General features: G+C 37.5%; 1 protein-coding gene across 11 annotated transcripts in view; it reads left to right on the top strand.

Moving 5' to 3' along the window:
• Positions 1-17,427, top strand: part of VSIG4 (V-set and immunoglobulin domain containing 4) — a 68,066-nt gene that overhangs the window by 40,989 nt on the left and 9,650 nt on the right. For all 11 annotated transcript variants that reach the window (XM_081042414.1, XM_081042408.1, XM_081042416.1 and 8 more), the window contains 3 exons: positions 6,829-6,891; positions 14,389-14,454; positions 16,902-17,006. In XM_081042414.1, coding sequence (XP_080898540.1) covers positions 6,829-6,891; positions 14,389-14,454; positions 16,902-17,006 — 234 coding nt within the window. The remainder of the gene's footprint in view (positions 1-6,828; positions 6,892-14,388; positions 14,455-16,901; positions 17,007-17,427) is intronic.

The raw sequence follows: 17,427 nt of genomic DNA, 5'->3' as shown, positions 1-17,427 counted from the left end.
CTTTTGCTATATCCAAAAAAATGTGTCATGTCATGTTGTCATTCCCATTTTTTTCTATGCATCTTTTGATTTCTTCTTTTGTCTTCCTTGACCCACTCATTGTTTACTGGCATGTTGTTTAATCTCCACATATTTGTGGGTTTTCCTCATTTCTTTTTTGCTCTTGATTTTCAGTTTCAAAGCATTGTGGTTGGAGAATATACTTGGTATGATTTCACTCTTCTTAAATTTGTTGAGGCTACAACATCACTAATCATCAGAGAAATGCAAATTAAAACCACAATGAGATATCACCTCACCCCAGTGATTTCACTGATATTTGTTATATAAACCAAAAACAAAAGAACAAGACAAACAAATGAGAAACAAAAGCTCATAGACACAGACAATAGTTTAGTAGTTACCAGAGGGTAAGGGGGGTGGGGGGAGGGAGATGAGGGTAAGGGGGATCAAATATATGGTGATGGAAGGAGAACTGACTCTGGGTGGTGAGCATACAATGGGATCTATAGATGATGTAATACAGAATTGTACACCTGAAATCTATGTAATTTCACTAACAATTGTCACCCCAATAAATTAAAAAAAAATTGTTGAGGCTAGTTTTTTGCCTCAACATATGTTCTATCCTTGAGAATGTTCCATGTACACTAGAGAAGAATGTGTATTCTAGTGTTCTGGGATTGTAAGCTCCATAAATATTTATTATGTTCATTTGGTCTAATTTGTAACTTAAAGTTGATATTTCTTTATTGACTATATTTGGATGATTCATCCATTTGTGTCAACGGTGTATTTTAAGTCCCCTACTATAATTGTATTTTTGTCATTTTCTCCCTTTAGTTCTGTTAGCAGTTCTTTATATATTTTTGTGCTACCAGGTTGAGTACAAATATATTAATAAGTGTTATGTAATCTTGATGTATTGTCCCCTTTATCATTATAAAATATCCATCTTTGTCTCTTGTTACCTTTTTATCTTGTAATCTGTTTTGTCTGATACAGCTACACCCACTTTTCTCTGGGTGCCATTTGCTTGGAGTATCATTTTCCACCCCTTCACTTTAAATCTATGTTTGTCATTGTAGCTGAGATGTGTCTCCTGAAGGCAGAATATAGTTGGGTTTTGGTTTTTGATCCATCCCACTACTCTATGCCTTTTAATTGGTAAATTGGTCTATTTACATTTATGGGGTAAATTGATGTATGAGGATTTCTTACAGCCATTTTATTTTTTGGTTTCTGGTAGCTCTGTGTCTCCATTGTTTCTTTCCCTCTTTATCTTCTGTTATTTTAGTTTGGTGGTATAGTATGATTTCCCCCTCCTTTTCCTCTTTTGTTATGTTATGTATCTAAGTTCTAGATTTTTTTTTGCTTGTTTACTTCTGCAGGGATCTGCCCAGATAGGTGGGGCCAGGGGCGGGGTTAGTTGTGAGAGGTGGCCCAGAGCAATGGCAGTGACTAGCACCATAGCCGGTCCTGCTTCCACAGCTCCCTCCCCTTTGCCAAAACTAGTTGGGCTGTGAATCTGTGTCTGTGGTCCACAGTTCTCAGAACAGCAAATATTCTGTTCTTTTGATCTGACACTGCTACTGTTCCACTTCATTTTATTAGTTTTATGCAAAAGTTACCATTAGTTTTATGCAAAAGAATTTTTCCTATATACAGTAGTCCTTTTTCTTTTGATTGCATTTGATCTCCATTCACCTGTGCAAAGTCAATTCTGTTCTCCTTCCCTGCTATCTTTTTGTTGTTACAGTTATCCCTTTCTATGCTGTGCATTCATTTCTAAATTGCAGTAGCTATTGTCTTATTTTTTAAAATGTTTTTACCTCCTTCATCCTTTATGATATATTTAAGTGTTTAATACCCTATTCTGAACAAGGGTTGGGATTTCCTGCTTCTGTCTCTCTGTTAGTCGCATTACTTATAGATTTGTATTCTTTTTGTCTTTTGTTTCAGGTAGTAGAGTACTTTTCAGCAATTCTTGTAATGCAGATCTTGTAGTGGTAAATTCCCTCAGCTTCTGTATGTCTGGGAAAGCCTTTACTTCTTTTGCATAGCTAAAGGATAACTTTGCTGGATATATTATTCTTGGCTGGTGATTTCTTTCTTTCAATAATTTGAATATTTGATGCCATTCTTTGCTAGTTTGTGGGTTTCTGTTGAAAAATTTGATGATAATCTAATGAATTTCCTATGTATGTTACCATCTTTTTTCCCTAGCTGCCTTGAGAATTCTTTCTTTGTTGTTACTTTTTGACAATTTTAATATAATGTACTTTGGAGGATGCCATTTTGGATTGAGATAATTAGATGATCTGTTAGCTTTTTGGATTCCAGGATCCACTTCTTTCCATAGGTTTGGTAAGTTCTCAGTGATTAATTTTTTGAATAAGTTCTCTGTTCCCTTCTCCTGCTCCTCTCCTTTTATTATATCCATTATTCTTATATTGCTCTTTCTAATGCAGTCAGATAGTACTCATAGATTTCTTGCATTTTTTACTCTCAATTCTCTCTCTTCATCCACCAGAATCATTTCTTGATTTCTATCTTCAAGATAACTGATCTCTCTTCTATGTGTCTGCCCTTTTTCCTATGCTCTATAATTCATTCTTCATCTTATTTACTGAGTTTTTTAGCTCCAGAATTTCTGTTTGGTTCATATATATATATATATATATATATATATATATATATATATATAGTTTCAATCTCTTGGGTGAAGTACTCCTTTTGTTCATTAATTTTATTTCTGAGTTCATTTAATTGCTTTTCTGAGTTTTCTTGTATCTCATTGAGGTTTTTTTCTTTTAGAAGTGCAATCCTGAATTCTCTCTCATTTAAGTCCCAGTCTTCCATGTCTTTAAGTTTATTTTCTGAGAATTTTTAAATTTTCTTTCTGAACTCCATTGTTACCTTATTTATTCATTGTGCTTGATGAATTATTTCTCTGCCTGTGCATTTATGGAATGAAAACTTTAAAAAATGACACTTCAATGTTTAGTGGGTTGATAAATAGAGGTCTTTCTTTTGTTTTCAGTAGACTGTTTTGAAGCACAAGTGTTTATTTTCTTTTACCTGCACTACTGAGGTTTCCAGCTTCTCTGTGGGGCTGTGTCACCTCAGCCATGAAACATGCCCCATATTCTTCAAGGAGGTAGTGTCCCCTTTATGACCCAGTTGCCTAAGTCTCAGGGAACCACTCCCATGGATTAAAAATGATGAGATATGTGTTTCCTCTGTGTTCCAGGTTCTGCTTTCCTGTAGCAAGAAGCTGCAGGCAAAGCTGCTCATCAGAGTTTACCCAGCTGCCTCTACCAGGCTACTCTGGATGAGTGGTGTGAGGTGGGTGGGTGGGAAGTAGGTTCACATGTCTGCAGCTCTGTACTCTCCAGTGGGTTTAGCCACAATCAGTACCAACCACGTAGACTGGAAAAATTTTTTCAGTCCTTTCATGATCTACAAAGTGAAGATTTTACTTCTGGGTGGGCCACAGGGGCATAGAATGGGCAAGTTCCTGTGTCTGTGGAATTCTTTTTCTGATCATGGTGAGCTGTAGAATGTTGAGAACTTTTGCACTGCTTCTCTACTTCTGACCCTGGGCCCAGCAACAATGTGTACCAGCCACCCAAGCCCAATTGCTGTGTCTGCCCTTCCAGTTTACCCAGTGGAGCTTGCACCCTGACCTTTCACTGCTATCATGTCCACTGCGGTTGTAGCGAGCACTGGACTTCAGATGGCTTCCATCTCTGACCTTTCACCCCTATCCAATTTCTGCTGTTCAATAAGATACACCTACTTTCAGATATCTCAATGTGCAGATCTCTCAGATGTGTTTTGTGTTGAACAAAGAATTTTTTGTTGAATTACAGCTGTCCAACTTGTTATAAATTCAAGGAAATGAACCTGGAGGTCTCTCACACCACCATTCTGCTGATGTCATACTCAAAGTATTTTCTCATTTCTTAGTGATTTCTTATTTAACCCATTGATTAATTAGGAGTGTGTATTTAATTTCCATATATTTGTGAATTTCCATAATTTGCTTCTCTTATTTAATTCTAATTTCATTTCATTGTGGTCAGAGAATATACTTTTCAATTTTACAATTATTTCAAATTTACTGAGGTTTATTTTATAGCCTAATATATGGTCTATTCGGGATAATGTTCCTTATTCACTTGAAAAGGATGTATGTGTATTCTGCTGTTGTGTGGAATGTTCTGTATATGTATATTAGTTCCATTTGCTTAACAGTGTTCTTCAAGTGTTCGATTTCCTTGCTGATCTTTTGTCTAGGTGTTCTATCCAAAGTAGAAAATGGAGTATTGAAACCTCAAACTATTATTGTTGAATTGTCTCTTGGATCCTAAAATTCTGTCAATTTTTCTCTTCTGCATTTTGGGGCTCCGTTGTTTGGACCTCTTGATGGATTGATACTTTTATAATTATAATTATAATTATAAAATGTACTTCTTGATTTCTAGTAACAATTTTTGTCCTTAAGTCTACTTTGTTGGATATTAGTATACCTACTCCTGGTTTATTTGGTTACTCTTTACTCAGAGCATATCTTTTTCCATCCTTTTATTTGCAAACCATTTGTGTTTTTAAATCCTAAGTATACATGGAATGTAGTTGGATTATGTTTTCTTATTTATTCTGCCAACCTCTGCTTTTTTCTTTTCTTAACATTTTTTTATTAGTTTCAGGTGCACAAAACAATGTAATAGTTAGACATTTATCATTTATATCTCTCACACAGTGACAACCCCCATACCCCCATCCACTACCCCTCTGACATCGTACACAGCTGTTACATTTTCACTGTCTTTATTCCTAATGCTGTATTCTGCTTCACATACATATATACATACATACATATATATGTATATATATATATATATATATATATATATATATATATATATATATATAATTGTAGTTTACATTCATTATTGTTCAGCTTTAGCTTCAGGTGTACAATGCAGTGATCAGGCATCTACATCATTCCTGAGGTGGTCTCCCTCATGAGACAAGTGTCCATCGGATACCCTATAAAATCTTTACAACCTTACTGGATTATATTGCCCAAATTGACTGTTGTATCCTTGTGGCAATCTTGTGGTTACTGACTGTGGTTTCTAATCCCCTCACCTTCCCCCTTATCCCCACCCTCCCTCCCATCTAGCAACCCTCAGTTTTCCTCAATACTTCTGAGACTGTTTCTGATTAGTTTATTTATTTCTTTTCTTTAGATTCCACATATAAATGAGTTCATATGGTATTTGTCTTCCTCTGTCTGACTTATTTCACTTAGCATAATGTTTTCCAGGTCCATCCTTATTGTTGTAAATGGTAAGATTTCATTCTTCTTTATGGCTGCATAATACTCCATTGTATAAATGTACCACAGTTTCTTAATCCAGTGGTCTAATGATGGGCATTTTGGTTGTTTCCGTGTCGTGGCTATTGTGTATAGTGCTGCAATAAACACAGGGGTGCATAAATTTGGAATTAGAGTTTTGGATTTCTCCGGATAGATACCTGACAGTGGAATTGCTGGGTCTTAAGGTAGTTCCATTTTGAGAATTTTGATATACCTCCATACTGTTTTCCATAGTGGATGCACAAATCTGCATTCCCACCAACAGTGCACAAGCGTTCCCTTTTCTCCACATCTTTGCCAGCATTTGTTGTTTGTTGATTTATTGATGATAGCCATTTTCACTGGGGTGAGGTCATATCTCATTGTGGGTTTTATTTGCATTTCTCTAATGATTAGTGAGATTGAGCATTTTTTCAAATGTCTGTTTGCCATCTGTACATCCTCTTAAGAAAATGTCGCTTCATGTCCTCTGCCCATTTTTTAATTGAGTTACTTGTACACTTAAGGCTAGCAAGAGGTAAGAACTTATGGTCTTCTCATGTACATCCTGAGTATGCACACAGGCCTACATATGTCTGATGCCTTCTAGATGTGTAGGAATGTGTCAGAGCTTTTCAAAGTCCCTATGGACATCTCATTTCTCAAATTTTTCTTTTAACTTTTCTTTGGTAAGTCTCTTTCCCTTCCTGAGGGAGAGTTTTAGCACTGGGAGACCAATAAACATAAGACTTTTGAGTCAGGGCTTTCAGGGAACCACAACACAGGCCATAATGACAATTGTTTGGAAAGTAAATCTGTTCTCGTAACTCCAGCACCTGGAATTGTGTTTATTCTCAAGACTACTACTGATCTTGGGAGAGGTGATGAGGCTAGGGTAAGTAAAAATGCCACAAAACTTGCAGTTCTTAACAAGACTGGGGTGATTTTCTTCCATAAATGCTCTTTTGATTGATGTAGACATTTGGCTAATTGCCCAAATTCTGAGAAAAAAAGTTTATTATGAAAAATGCTGCTAGTTATTTTATTGTTTTTGTGAAGAGGTGAATATTCAGAGGTCATTACTCTACCATTTCAACTGATATCACCCACAGCCACCTTCTTTGTAATGCTTCCTAATTATCTCTGAAGAGAATGAACAACTAAAAATTAGTTAGAAGTTAGTAGAAACAAAATATGTTTTTTCCCATCCATGTTGAAAGACCCTGTATTCTAGCTACACATTCCTTGGGGGGGGGGTTGTCTATGAAACCTGGGTTAATAATCCTGCCTTAGAATGCTTTAAAGGATAAACAGGTTTATCCACAATCATGAAAGAAATGTTGACAGATCCAAGTATGGAACTTACTGGCCTTTACTTACTTCCCAGTTTTCCTAGAGCATTCAACTCTTCCCTCAAAAATGCCAAAAATCTTAAGTGATCTTTCTTTTCTTTACAGATTCCTCAAAGTTACTTGAAACCAAGACAGAAGCACCTACAACCATGAAATCCCCCATGGAAGGTAAGTTTCACTAGGGTTATTTTGGAGTAGGAGACGTCTAAAATGGCATAATGGAAGCCAAGGGAGAAGGCCCAATGTCATTGGATGGGTAATAAGAGGTCACTGGGATCCCCACGGAAAACATGGCAATAAAGTGATGGGGAAAAAAGAAAAAATACCAAATATTTAAGTATTATGAATAAGTGGAACCATGGATATATATGGTGTTATCAAACAATGCAGTGAATGTTTAAATAAAAAATATTATTACAATAAGACACATTACGCAGATTAGATAAAAATGGCAGCATGAGGTGAGCCTCCGTAAATCTCCCCTGGAATTTACAACTAATCGAACAACAATAACTCCACAAAGGACTCCCTGCACAGCACACAGGCAAGACGAAGAGGCCCACTACTGAATTCACCTAAAGGTGGGTGATTCGCACCAGCAGGAGAGAGGGAAGGGAGACGTGTGGAGACAAAGGAGCGCGGGTGCATGACGCAGAACTAGCTCAGTACTCTGAGCCCGCTGCATCCCAGAGCTACCACAGCTGTGGGAGAGGGAAGAACTGGGACTGCTAGGGCTCTGCTTATGGCCCACAGGGCTGAGGGGTCAGCATATAACACAGCTGAAAACAAGCTTACGGCAGAGACCTCAAAGAAAAGTCTGAGACAAGAAGGCTGAAAACGGTGGTTTAAGCCCTCACTGCCGAACAGAGAACAAAAGCTGTAGGCACTGAGATGAGCCGCGCCCTCCCTACCCTCCAAGACCTCGCCCCGCCCCCACATACCCAGTGCTAGAAGCAGAACAGTAGCAGTGTCAGATCAAAAGAACAGAATATTTGCTGTTCTGAGATCTGTGGACCGCAGACACTGATTTGCAGCCCAACTAGCTCCTGCAAACGAGAGGGAGCTGTGGAAGCAGAACCAGCTGTGGTGGTCGTCGCTGCCATTGCTCTGGGCCACCTCTCACAACTCACCCCGCCCCTGACCCCACCTATCTGGGAGGATCCCTGCAGAAGTAAACAGAACTGCTGAAACATAGGGGCTCTGAATCTGTGGCAGGAAGAGCTTTGGAACTTCAAAAGCCCTCCCCATCCCGACGTGGCGGCCTATGACCCAGGAGAACTGTTAACACAGAAGAAGCCCATTTCCGAGAGATTTCCCCCATTGTGTGAGAAGATGGAATAGTGCACAGAAAACATAGCATTACTGTGTAAGAGAGGGGGAAAAAGGCTGCAGTAGGAGAGAAAATAAAACATTCAACTAAAAAGTACTGGAAAACAAAAGAAAGACCTCTTCCTACCAACCTGTTGCAGAAGCCCCTCCTGTAGATGTCTAGGAAGAGAAATAATAAATCAGTAATTGCCATGAATAACCAAGGCAACAAGACACCTCGGAAAGAAAGTGAAAGGTCTCCAGAAAAGGAACTTAAAGATATGGAAATATGTGACTTAAATGACAGAGAATTAAAGATTGCAGTTCTGAAAACACTCAACGAGATGAAAGTAAACACAGAAAGGCAATATAATGAACTGAGAAACACAATCAAAGAACAACATGAGCATTTTATGAAAGAGATTAAAATTTTAGAAAAGAACCAAATAGAATTTCTAGAGATTAAGAACTCAATAGAAGAAATCAAGAATGAAATAACCAGCTTAGGTAGTAGAGTTGACCAGATGGAGGAAAGAATCAGTGACATCAAACATAGAAACCTGGAAATGACACAGATGGAAGAAGAAAGAGACTTGAGACTTAGAAGAAATGAAAGAACTCTACAAGAACTTTCTGACTCAATCAGAAAGAGCAATATAAGAATAATGAGCATACCAGAAGGAGAAGAAAAAGAGATGGAAATAGAGAATATATTCAAACAAATTGTTGATGAGAATTTTCCAAACATGTGGACAGAACTGGATCCTGGAATGCAAGAAGCAAATAGAACACCTAATTATTCAATCACAACAGGCCTTCTACAAGGCACATTGTATTGAAGCTGTCTAAAATCAACGAGAAAGAAAGAATACTCAAGGCAGCCACGGCAAACAAGACAGTAAACTACAAAGGAAAGCCCATTAGATTATGATCAGATTTTTCAGCAGAAACTCAACAAGCCAGGAGGGAGTGGAAACAAATATTCAAACTATTGAAAGAGAGAAATTATGAGCCAAGAATGATATATCCAGCAAAGATATCCTTTAGATATGAAGGAGGAATAAAGTCATTTCCAGACATACAGAAGCTGAGGGAATTTTCTAATACACGACATACTCTAGAAGAAATACTAAAGGGGGCTATCCAACCACCATCAACAGGGACAATTTGTGGCAACATAAAATGGGGAGAGTAAAGGCCTGAACAGGAATATGGGAATGGAGAAAGTAAGTGTGCAAAGAAAATGGAATACTGTAAATATTAAACATTCTTTTACATAAACTTACAGGTAACCACTCAAAAAAAAAAACAACCCAGAACTGAAATATATACTGCAATAAAAGAAGAAACAGAGGGAAACATCATAGAATATCACCACACAGAAATAATAGACAACAACAAAAAGGCAAATAAACAATGAAGACACAGCCTTACCAGAAAACTAAAGATAGAATGACAGGAAATCATCAGGTATCAATAACCACCCTAAATATAAATGGACTGAACTCACCAATAAAAAGGCACAGAGTAGCAGATTGGATTAAAAAACTAAACCCGACCATATGCTGTCTCCAAGAGACACATCTCAACTACAAGGACAAGCATAGACTGTACGTGAGAGTGTGGAAATTGATACTCCAAGCAAATGGTACCCAGAGAAAATCAGGTGTAGCCATAATGATATCAGATGAAACAGACTTCAGGGTGAAAAAGATAACAAGAGAAAAAGATGGACATTTCATAATGGTAAAGGGGACTATACAACAAGAAGACATAACAGTCATCAATATTTATGACCCCAATCAGGGAGCACAAAAATATACCAAGCAACTACAAACAAAACTAAAGGGAGAAATTGACCAAAACACAATTGTACTATGGGATTTAAATACATCATTGACAGCTATGGATAAATCATCCAAACAGAAAATAAATAACGAAATATCAGCCCTAAATGACACATTAGGTGAAATGGACATAACTGACATATATAGAGCACTTCATCCTAAAACATCAGACTACACATTCTTTTCTAGTGTACATGGAACATTCTCAAGGATAGACCATATATTGGGACATGAAATTAGCCTCAGCAAATTTAAGAAAATTGAAATCATACCAAGCATATTCTCTGATCACAAGGCTTTGAAATTGGTATTAGAAGCCAAAAGAAGGCAGGAAAACACACAAACACATGGAGATTAAACAATGTACTTTCAAAGAACGACTGGGTCAAAGAAGAAATTAGAGGAGAGATCAAAAGATACATAGAAACAAATGACAATGAAAATACATCCTACCAAAATTTTTGGGATGCCGCGAAAGCAGTTTTAAGAGGGAAATTTATATCATTACAGGCCTATCTCAAGAAACAAGAAAAATCCCAAATAAATAACCTCATGTTACACCTTAAAGAACTAGAAAAAGAAGAAAAAATGAAACCCAAGGTCAGCAGAAGAAAGGAAATAACAAAAATCAGAGCAGAACTAAATAAAATAGAGAACAAAAAGACAATAGAAAAAAATTAATGTGACAAAGAGATGGTACTTTAAATAGATTAACGAAAGTGACAAACCCTTGGCTAGACTCACGAAGATAAGAAGAGAGAAGACACTAATTAACAAAATCAGAAATGAAAATTGGGAAGTTATCACGGACACCACAGAAATACAAAAGATCCTCCAAGGATACTATGAAGGACTATATGCCACCAAATTCAATAACCTAGAAGAAATGGACAATTCTTAGAAACATATAGCCTTCCAAGGCTGAACCATGAAGAACTAGAAAATCTAACAGACCAATCACCAGTAACGAAATTGAATCAGTCATCCAAAACCTTCCCAAAAGCAAAAGTCTGGGATCAGATGACTTCACTAGTGAATTCTACCAAACTTTCAAACAGGATCTAATACCAATCCTGCTCAAACTCTTCCAAATAATTGAAGAAGAGACAGTACTCCCTAACTCGTTTTATGAGGCCAACATTACACTAATACCAAAACCTGGTAAGGACAACACAAAAAAAGAAAACTGCAGACCGATATCTCTGATGAATACAGATACAAAAATCTTAAAGAAAATTCTAGCAAATCGAATACAACAATGCATTAAAAAGATTATTCATCACGACCAAGTGGGGTTCACCCCCGGGGCACAAGGATGGTTCAACATCTGCCAATCCATTAATGTGATACATGACATAAGCAAAATAAAGGACAAAAATCATATGATTATATCAATTGATGCAGAAAAAGCATTTGACAAGATACAACATCCATTTATGATTAAAACACTTAATAAAATAGGTATAGAAGGAAAATACCTTAACATAATAAAGTCCATCTGTGACAAGCCCTCAGCTAATCTCATAATTAATGGTGAAAAACTGAAGCCCTTTGCTCTACGTTCAGGAACACGACAGGGCTGTCCCTATCACCTCTGCTTTTCAACATAGTGTTGGAAGTCCTTGCCAGAGCCATCAGGCAAGAGAAAGAAATAAAAGGCATCCAAGTTGGGAATGAAGAAGTTAAATTATCACTCTTTGCAGATGACATGATGCTATATATAGAAAACCCTAAAGACTCCACCAAAAAGCTGTTAGAAATATTCAACGAATACAGTAAAGTTGCTGGCTACAGAATCAATGCACAAATATCCATTGCATTCCTATATACTAACAATGAAATATCAGAAAAGGAAATATAAAAATAATTCCCATTGCAATTGCAGCACAAAGAATAAAATACCTAGCAATAAACTTAACCAAAGGATGTGAAGGATTTATATGCTGAAAACTATAAGACATTTTTGAAAGAAATCGAAGAATCACAAAAAAATGGAAAGACATTCCATGCTCATGGATTGGAAGAATCAACATAGTTTAAATGGCCATATTTCCAAAAGCAGTATACAGATTTAATGCAATCCCCATCAAAATCCCCATGGCACTTTTTAAAGAAGTAGAACAAAATATCATCAGATTTGTTTGGAACCACATAAGACCCCAAATAACCAATGCAATGTTAAGAAAAAAGAACAATACTGGAGGTATTGCACTGCCTAACTTTAGCTTGTACTACAGGGCTACAATAATCAAAACAGCATGGTATTAACAGAAAAATAGACACATAGACCAATTAAATAGAATTGAGAACCCAGAAATAAAACCTCATAAATATGGACAGATAATTTTTGACAAAGAAGCTAAAAACATACAATGGAGGAAAGACAGCCTCTTCAATAAATGGTGCTGGGAGAATTGGATAGCCACGTTCAAAAAATGAAACTGGACTGCTATCTGTCAGCATGTACCAAAATTAATTCAAAATGGATCATGGACTTAAGCATAAATCCTGACACAATAAACTGCATAGAAGAAAACATGGTTACTAAAGTTATGGACCTTGGGTTCAAAGAGCATCTTATGAATTTGACTCCAAGAGCAATGGAAGCAAAAGCTAAAATAAACAAATGGGACTATATGAAACTTAAAAGCTTCTGCACAGCAAAAGAAACTATCGACAAAATAAAGAGGCAACCAACTGAATGGGAGAAGATTTTTGCAAACAGTGCCTCCGATAAGAGGCTAATATCCAAAATATACAAGGAACTCATGAAGGTCAACAACAAAAAAACAAACAACCCAATTGAAAAATGGGCAGACGACCTGAAGAGACATTTCTCCAAAGAGGACATACAAATGGCAAATAGACATATGAAAAAATGCTCAACATCACTAATCATCAGAGAAATGCAAATGAAAACCACAATGAGATATCACCTCACCCCAGTCAGAATGGCTATCATCAACAAGACAAATAGTAACAAGTCTTGGTGAGGCTGTGGAGAAAAAGGAATCCTCATACACTGTTGGTGGGAACGCAGAATGGTGCAGCCGTTATGGAAGGCAGTGTGGAGGTTCCTCAAATAATTACGAACAGAATTACCATATGACCCAGCAATCCCTCTCCTGGGTATCTACCCAAAAAATTTGAAAACATTTATACATAAAGACACGTGTATTCTAATGTTCATTGCAGCTTTGGTTACGGTGGCCAAGGCATGGAAACAACCAAAATGTCCTTCGATAGATGAAAGGATAAAGAAGTTGCGGTATATATACACAATGGAATACTATTCGTCGGTAAGAAATGATAGGAAAATTTGTGACAGAGAATGATATAGGAACATTTGTGACAACATGGATGGATCTTGAGGGTGTGATGGTAAGCAAAATAAGTGAGACAGAAAAAGCAGGGAACCCCATGATTTTACTGATATTTGTTATATAAACCAAAAACAACAAAAGAACAAGACAAACAAATGAGAAACAAGAACTTATAGACACAGACAATAGTTTAGTGGTTACCAGAGGGTAAGGGAGGGTGGGGGTGTTGGTGAGGGTAAGGGGGATCAAATATATGGTGATGGAAGGAGAACTGAGTCTGTGTGGTGAGCACACAATGGGATTTATAGATGATGTAATACAGAATTGTACACCTGAAATCTATGTAATTTCACTAACAATTGTCACTCCAATAAATTAAAAAAAAAAAAAACAAACAACATTATGGTGTGTCCTCATCCACCTTATTCACCAGATCTGGCATCGTGCTACTTCTGGTTCTTTACAAAAGTCAAAATGACAATGAAAGATTAATGTTTTGAATAGATTCAGTATATTGAGGCAGCTGTGACAGTGCAACTAAAGACACTCATGAAAGAGGACTTCCAGAACTGCTTCAGAAAGTGGCAAGAATGATGGGATAAGTGTGATTCAAATGAGGGGGAGTATTTTGAGGGAATTTAATGGTAATGTGTCTTTTGCTGTAATAAATGTTTTAAATTTAGACTTTCACCATATTTTTGAGCACACTTTGCATATTCTTTATATATATATATATACATATGTATGTACATATATATGTACATGGTGTGATCAAACAATGCAGTGGATGTTTAAATTACATATATATATACATATATATAGTTTGTGGGGTTTTTATGGTTTTTTTTTTTCCTTCACGAAAGTTTCTGAGGCAAAAGATGGTGAGAGTTAGAATACTCCCATGGAAGAAGAGAACTGTGGCATCTATTCTTCCTAATCTGACTTGCTGTCAGTCTTTGTGTATATTGCCTCCCTTTGTAGGCCTTCTTCCAACACTCAACAGTAACAAACTAAGATAGTTCACATCATAGTACTATTTGTCAATGACATGGCCAGGAATTCTGGAAAGCTCAGCACAGAAGCCCAGACAATGATCCCAAACTCTGTAGTCGCTCTGCACATCACATCTCCTTGCTGGAAGAGGAGCCTCTAATCCTAATACCCTGCTGTCATAACAACATTTACAGTGAATTCATCCTGGGGCTGGACTACTGAAGTCGATGACTACCTTGGGGAGACCAGTGCTGTGCCAGGTAAAAGTAATTTCACAACTTCCTTTTTGGCTCTAAACTTTGCTACTGAAACTTCTCACTATATCTACTTTTCTAGCATTCAACTCTGCAACTACTAACTGCTATGCACAAAGGCACTGGAGATGAGTGGGGTGGGTGGAATGGATACAGAGAGAGACACAGATCCAGGGATGAGCAAAGTCAGAGAGGAGTTAAGGGAAGTGATAGATCTGTTCTTAGCTGGTTCTCTGTTGCCATAGTAATATACTTCACAAACATTCTAAGCAAAAATAGGAATGGCACCATGACTTCAGCCAGCTCTCCTAAGAAGATGGGCATTTGGCCAAGTAAGAGTAATGGCAGGGCCTCATTTCTCGAGCTCTTTACCAAGGCTCACCAACAAGCTTGCAACTGACTTCTGATTCTTCCAAAGTTTCAAGGATTCCTAAGTCATGGTCTCAGTGATCCAAACCCCAAAGGGAAGCTCTTTTATGTTTCACCTGGAACTGATAGTCAGCTGGCATGCACTAGTGTGACTTCATTGATGGTTAAAATAAAATACTCTTATATTAGTAGATAATTAGATGCTTTCTTTATCCACCAAGCCCCCATTGTCACTTGGACTGCCCTTGTTTATCCTTCAGAACTCTCCAAATCACCCCGTGGTCCTTAAGCAAAACATGTTAATGCCTAGTATCGCAGGAGACCTCTAAAATTCCAGATCTATAGTAGGTATCTGTTTTGATTGGTTGGTTTGATGATTATCACTCCTTATCTCCTCCTATGGATGTACTGTATATCATTGATGGTGGACTTATTAATACTCTTGTACTTCTCCCCTCCTGGTTGCAGAGCTTCATGGATGTCTCTGTACACAGCCCAAATTTGTTTTGTGGGCCACCTTTGCATTGCCACCTTTGTCTTAAAGGTTTCTATAACTCTGTGCCTCTCCCAGAGCAACATCTGATAAAAGAATTGAGATTAGAAGATAAATATTGAAGAATTGGCTTGGGAAAATGAGAAGATAACCCTGGGAGGAATGGAAATTCTCAGATGTTGGGTCTGTGCCCTCCATCCTCTATCAAGTTTTTCACTACTTGACTTCCTCCATGGGGGAAGATTTTCTTGATCTGCATCAGTTTATAGCTTGGGTTATCTCAGCTCCAACCAGAGCTCTGAAGACCACAAATGCCAGATTTCTAAGACAGAATATTTTGGGGTCTTGTGAAAACAAAGCCAGTTGCAACAGCAAATCGTAAGGGCACTGGAATTCCTTTCCCTCTTTATTTGCTGATTTTGCCTCCTGGATTTAGAATATTGTACTTACAGTACATTAAACATCATCCAATCTTTTCATTGATATTATGGGGAAATTAAGGCCCAGTCAAGAATTTGATTAAGGTCACTGTATTTATTTTTCTATGAGTGCTATAAAAATTACCCCAACCTTAATGCCTTAAAATAACACAAATGTATTAAAATAACACAAATGTATAAAATAACACAAATGAAGTCTGACACACTGGCTTAAAATCAAGTGTTAGCAGGACTGTATTCTTTCTGGAGACTTTGGGGGAGAATCAGTTTCTTTGCCCTTCCTAGCTTCTAAAGACTACCCACATTCCTTGGTTCTTGGCCCCTTCCCTCCCACCATTTTCAAAACCAGCAATGCCGTTTCCCTAAATCTTTCTCTGACTCTTACCTCCTCTTGTGTTTCCCTTTTCCACTTTCAGAGGACCCTTGTGATTATATTGAGCCCACTCAGATAATTCAATATAATCTCCCCATCTCAATGTCAGCTAATTAGCAACCTTAAATCTATCAGCAACCTTAATTCCTCCTTACAGTGTAAACTAATGTACAGGTTCTGGGAATTTAGATATGAACATCTTTGAAGGACCATTATTCTGCCTACCACAGCAATACAACAAGTAAATAACATATCCAGGACTGGAAGCCGAGTCTAGTGCTTTCCTTCATCTTGTAGACATGATTGGAATAGATAACGCAGGAGACTTAGAGGAAATATGTTTTGACAAAAAAGTAACCTGGGTACTTGGACATAGAATGTGAAGAAAAGAACCCTGTGGTTAGAAGTAATTGACCAGAATCTGAATAAGGTAACATTTTTGTGAAGCTGGGAAATCAGGGTACTACTTTCTTCTAAGAGGTAAATATCTCTTGTCTTTGTCCCATGAAAAGCACAGAGGACTAGTTCAAATGCCCAGGCCAATCAGCCATCAATCAGTGTGTTCAGAAGAACTTGTTTATACATGGAGTCTCTAGCTTCTCTCAAGTCTTTGTCATGGGCCTGGGGTTTTGTTTGCCTCTCTGGATAGCTAAGAAATTTAGGAGAAGGTAGAAAATGGAAAAGAAAGAGGTGTGGGCTGGTCTGGGCTGATCATTTGGGTCTCTGTTGCTGGACTGATTTTCAACAAGATACCACTTGACCTTGTTTTGCCTTCTAGGAAAGGGCCTGCCTATCTTTGCCATCATTCTCATCATCTCCTTGTGCTGTATGGTGGTCTTCACCATGGCTTATATCATGCTGTGCCGGAAAACATCACAACAGGGTGAGTGATGAGTATGACAGGGTGACTCTTGCTCTTTCATTCATTTTGGCAGTATAGTTGAGCATAAACTCTGTATCAGAAACTGTGTTAAAGACCTCAAAGAGCTCCCAGCCTAGTTTGGGAGTGAAGGTAGGGGTGCATGATGACAGACATGCAAGCCAACAATGATAATACAATGATAATACTGTAAATTAAGTTATGAAACTTAATTTACAGATCTCTGATACCCTACCCAGTGCAGCCATCTTTGTAATGGGTTGTCTAATGAGGATGCAAGAGAAGAAGAAGTCACAGTCCTTGGCCTCAAGTTGCTTACAATTTATTCCGGGGATTCAATGTAGACGCATGGAGTTTATCAATAATGATACATAGGAATAAAGGCTATGGACTCAGAGTCTGGAGAAAACAATCAATGCTAAAA

This window comes from Rhinolophus hipposideros, assembly GCF_964194185.1.
Source record: "Rhinolophus hipposideros genome assembly, chromosome: X".
NCBI lineage: Eukaryota > Metazoa > Chordata > Mammalia > Chiroptera > Rhinolophidae > Rhinolophus > Rhinolophus hipposideros.
This window is presented reverse-complemented; position numbering and strand designations above follow the sequence as displayed.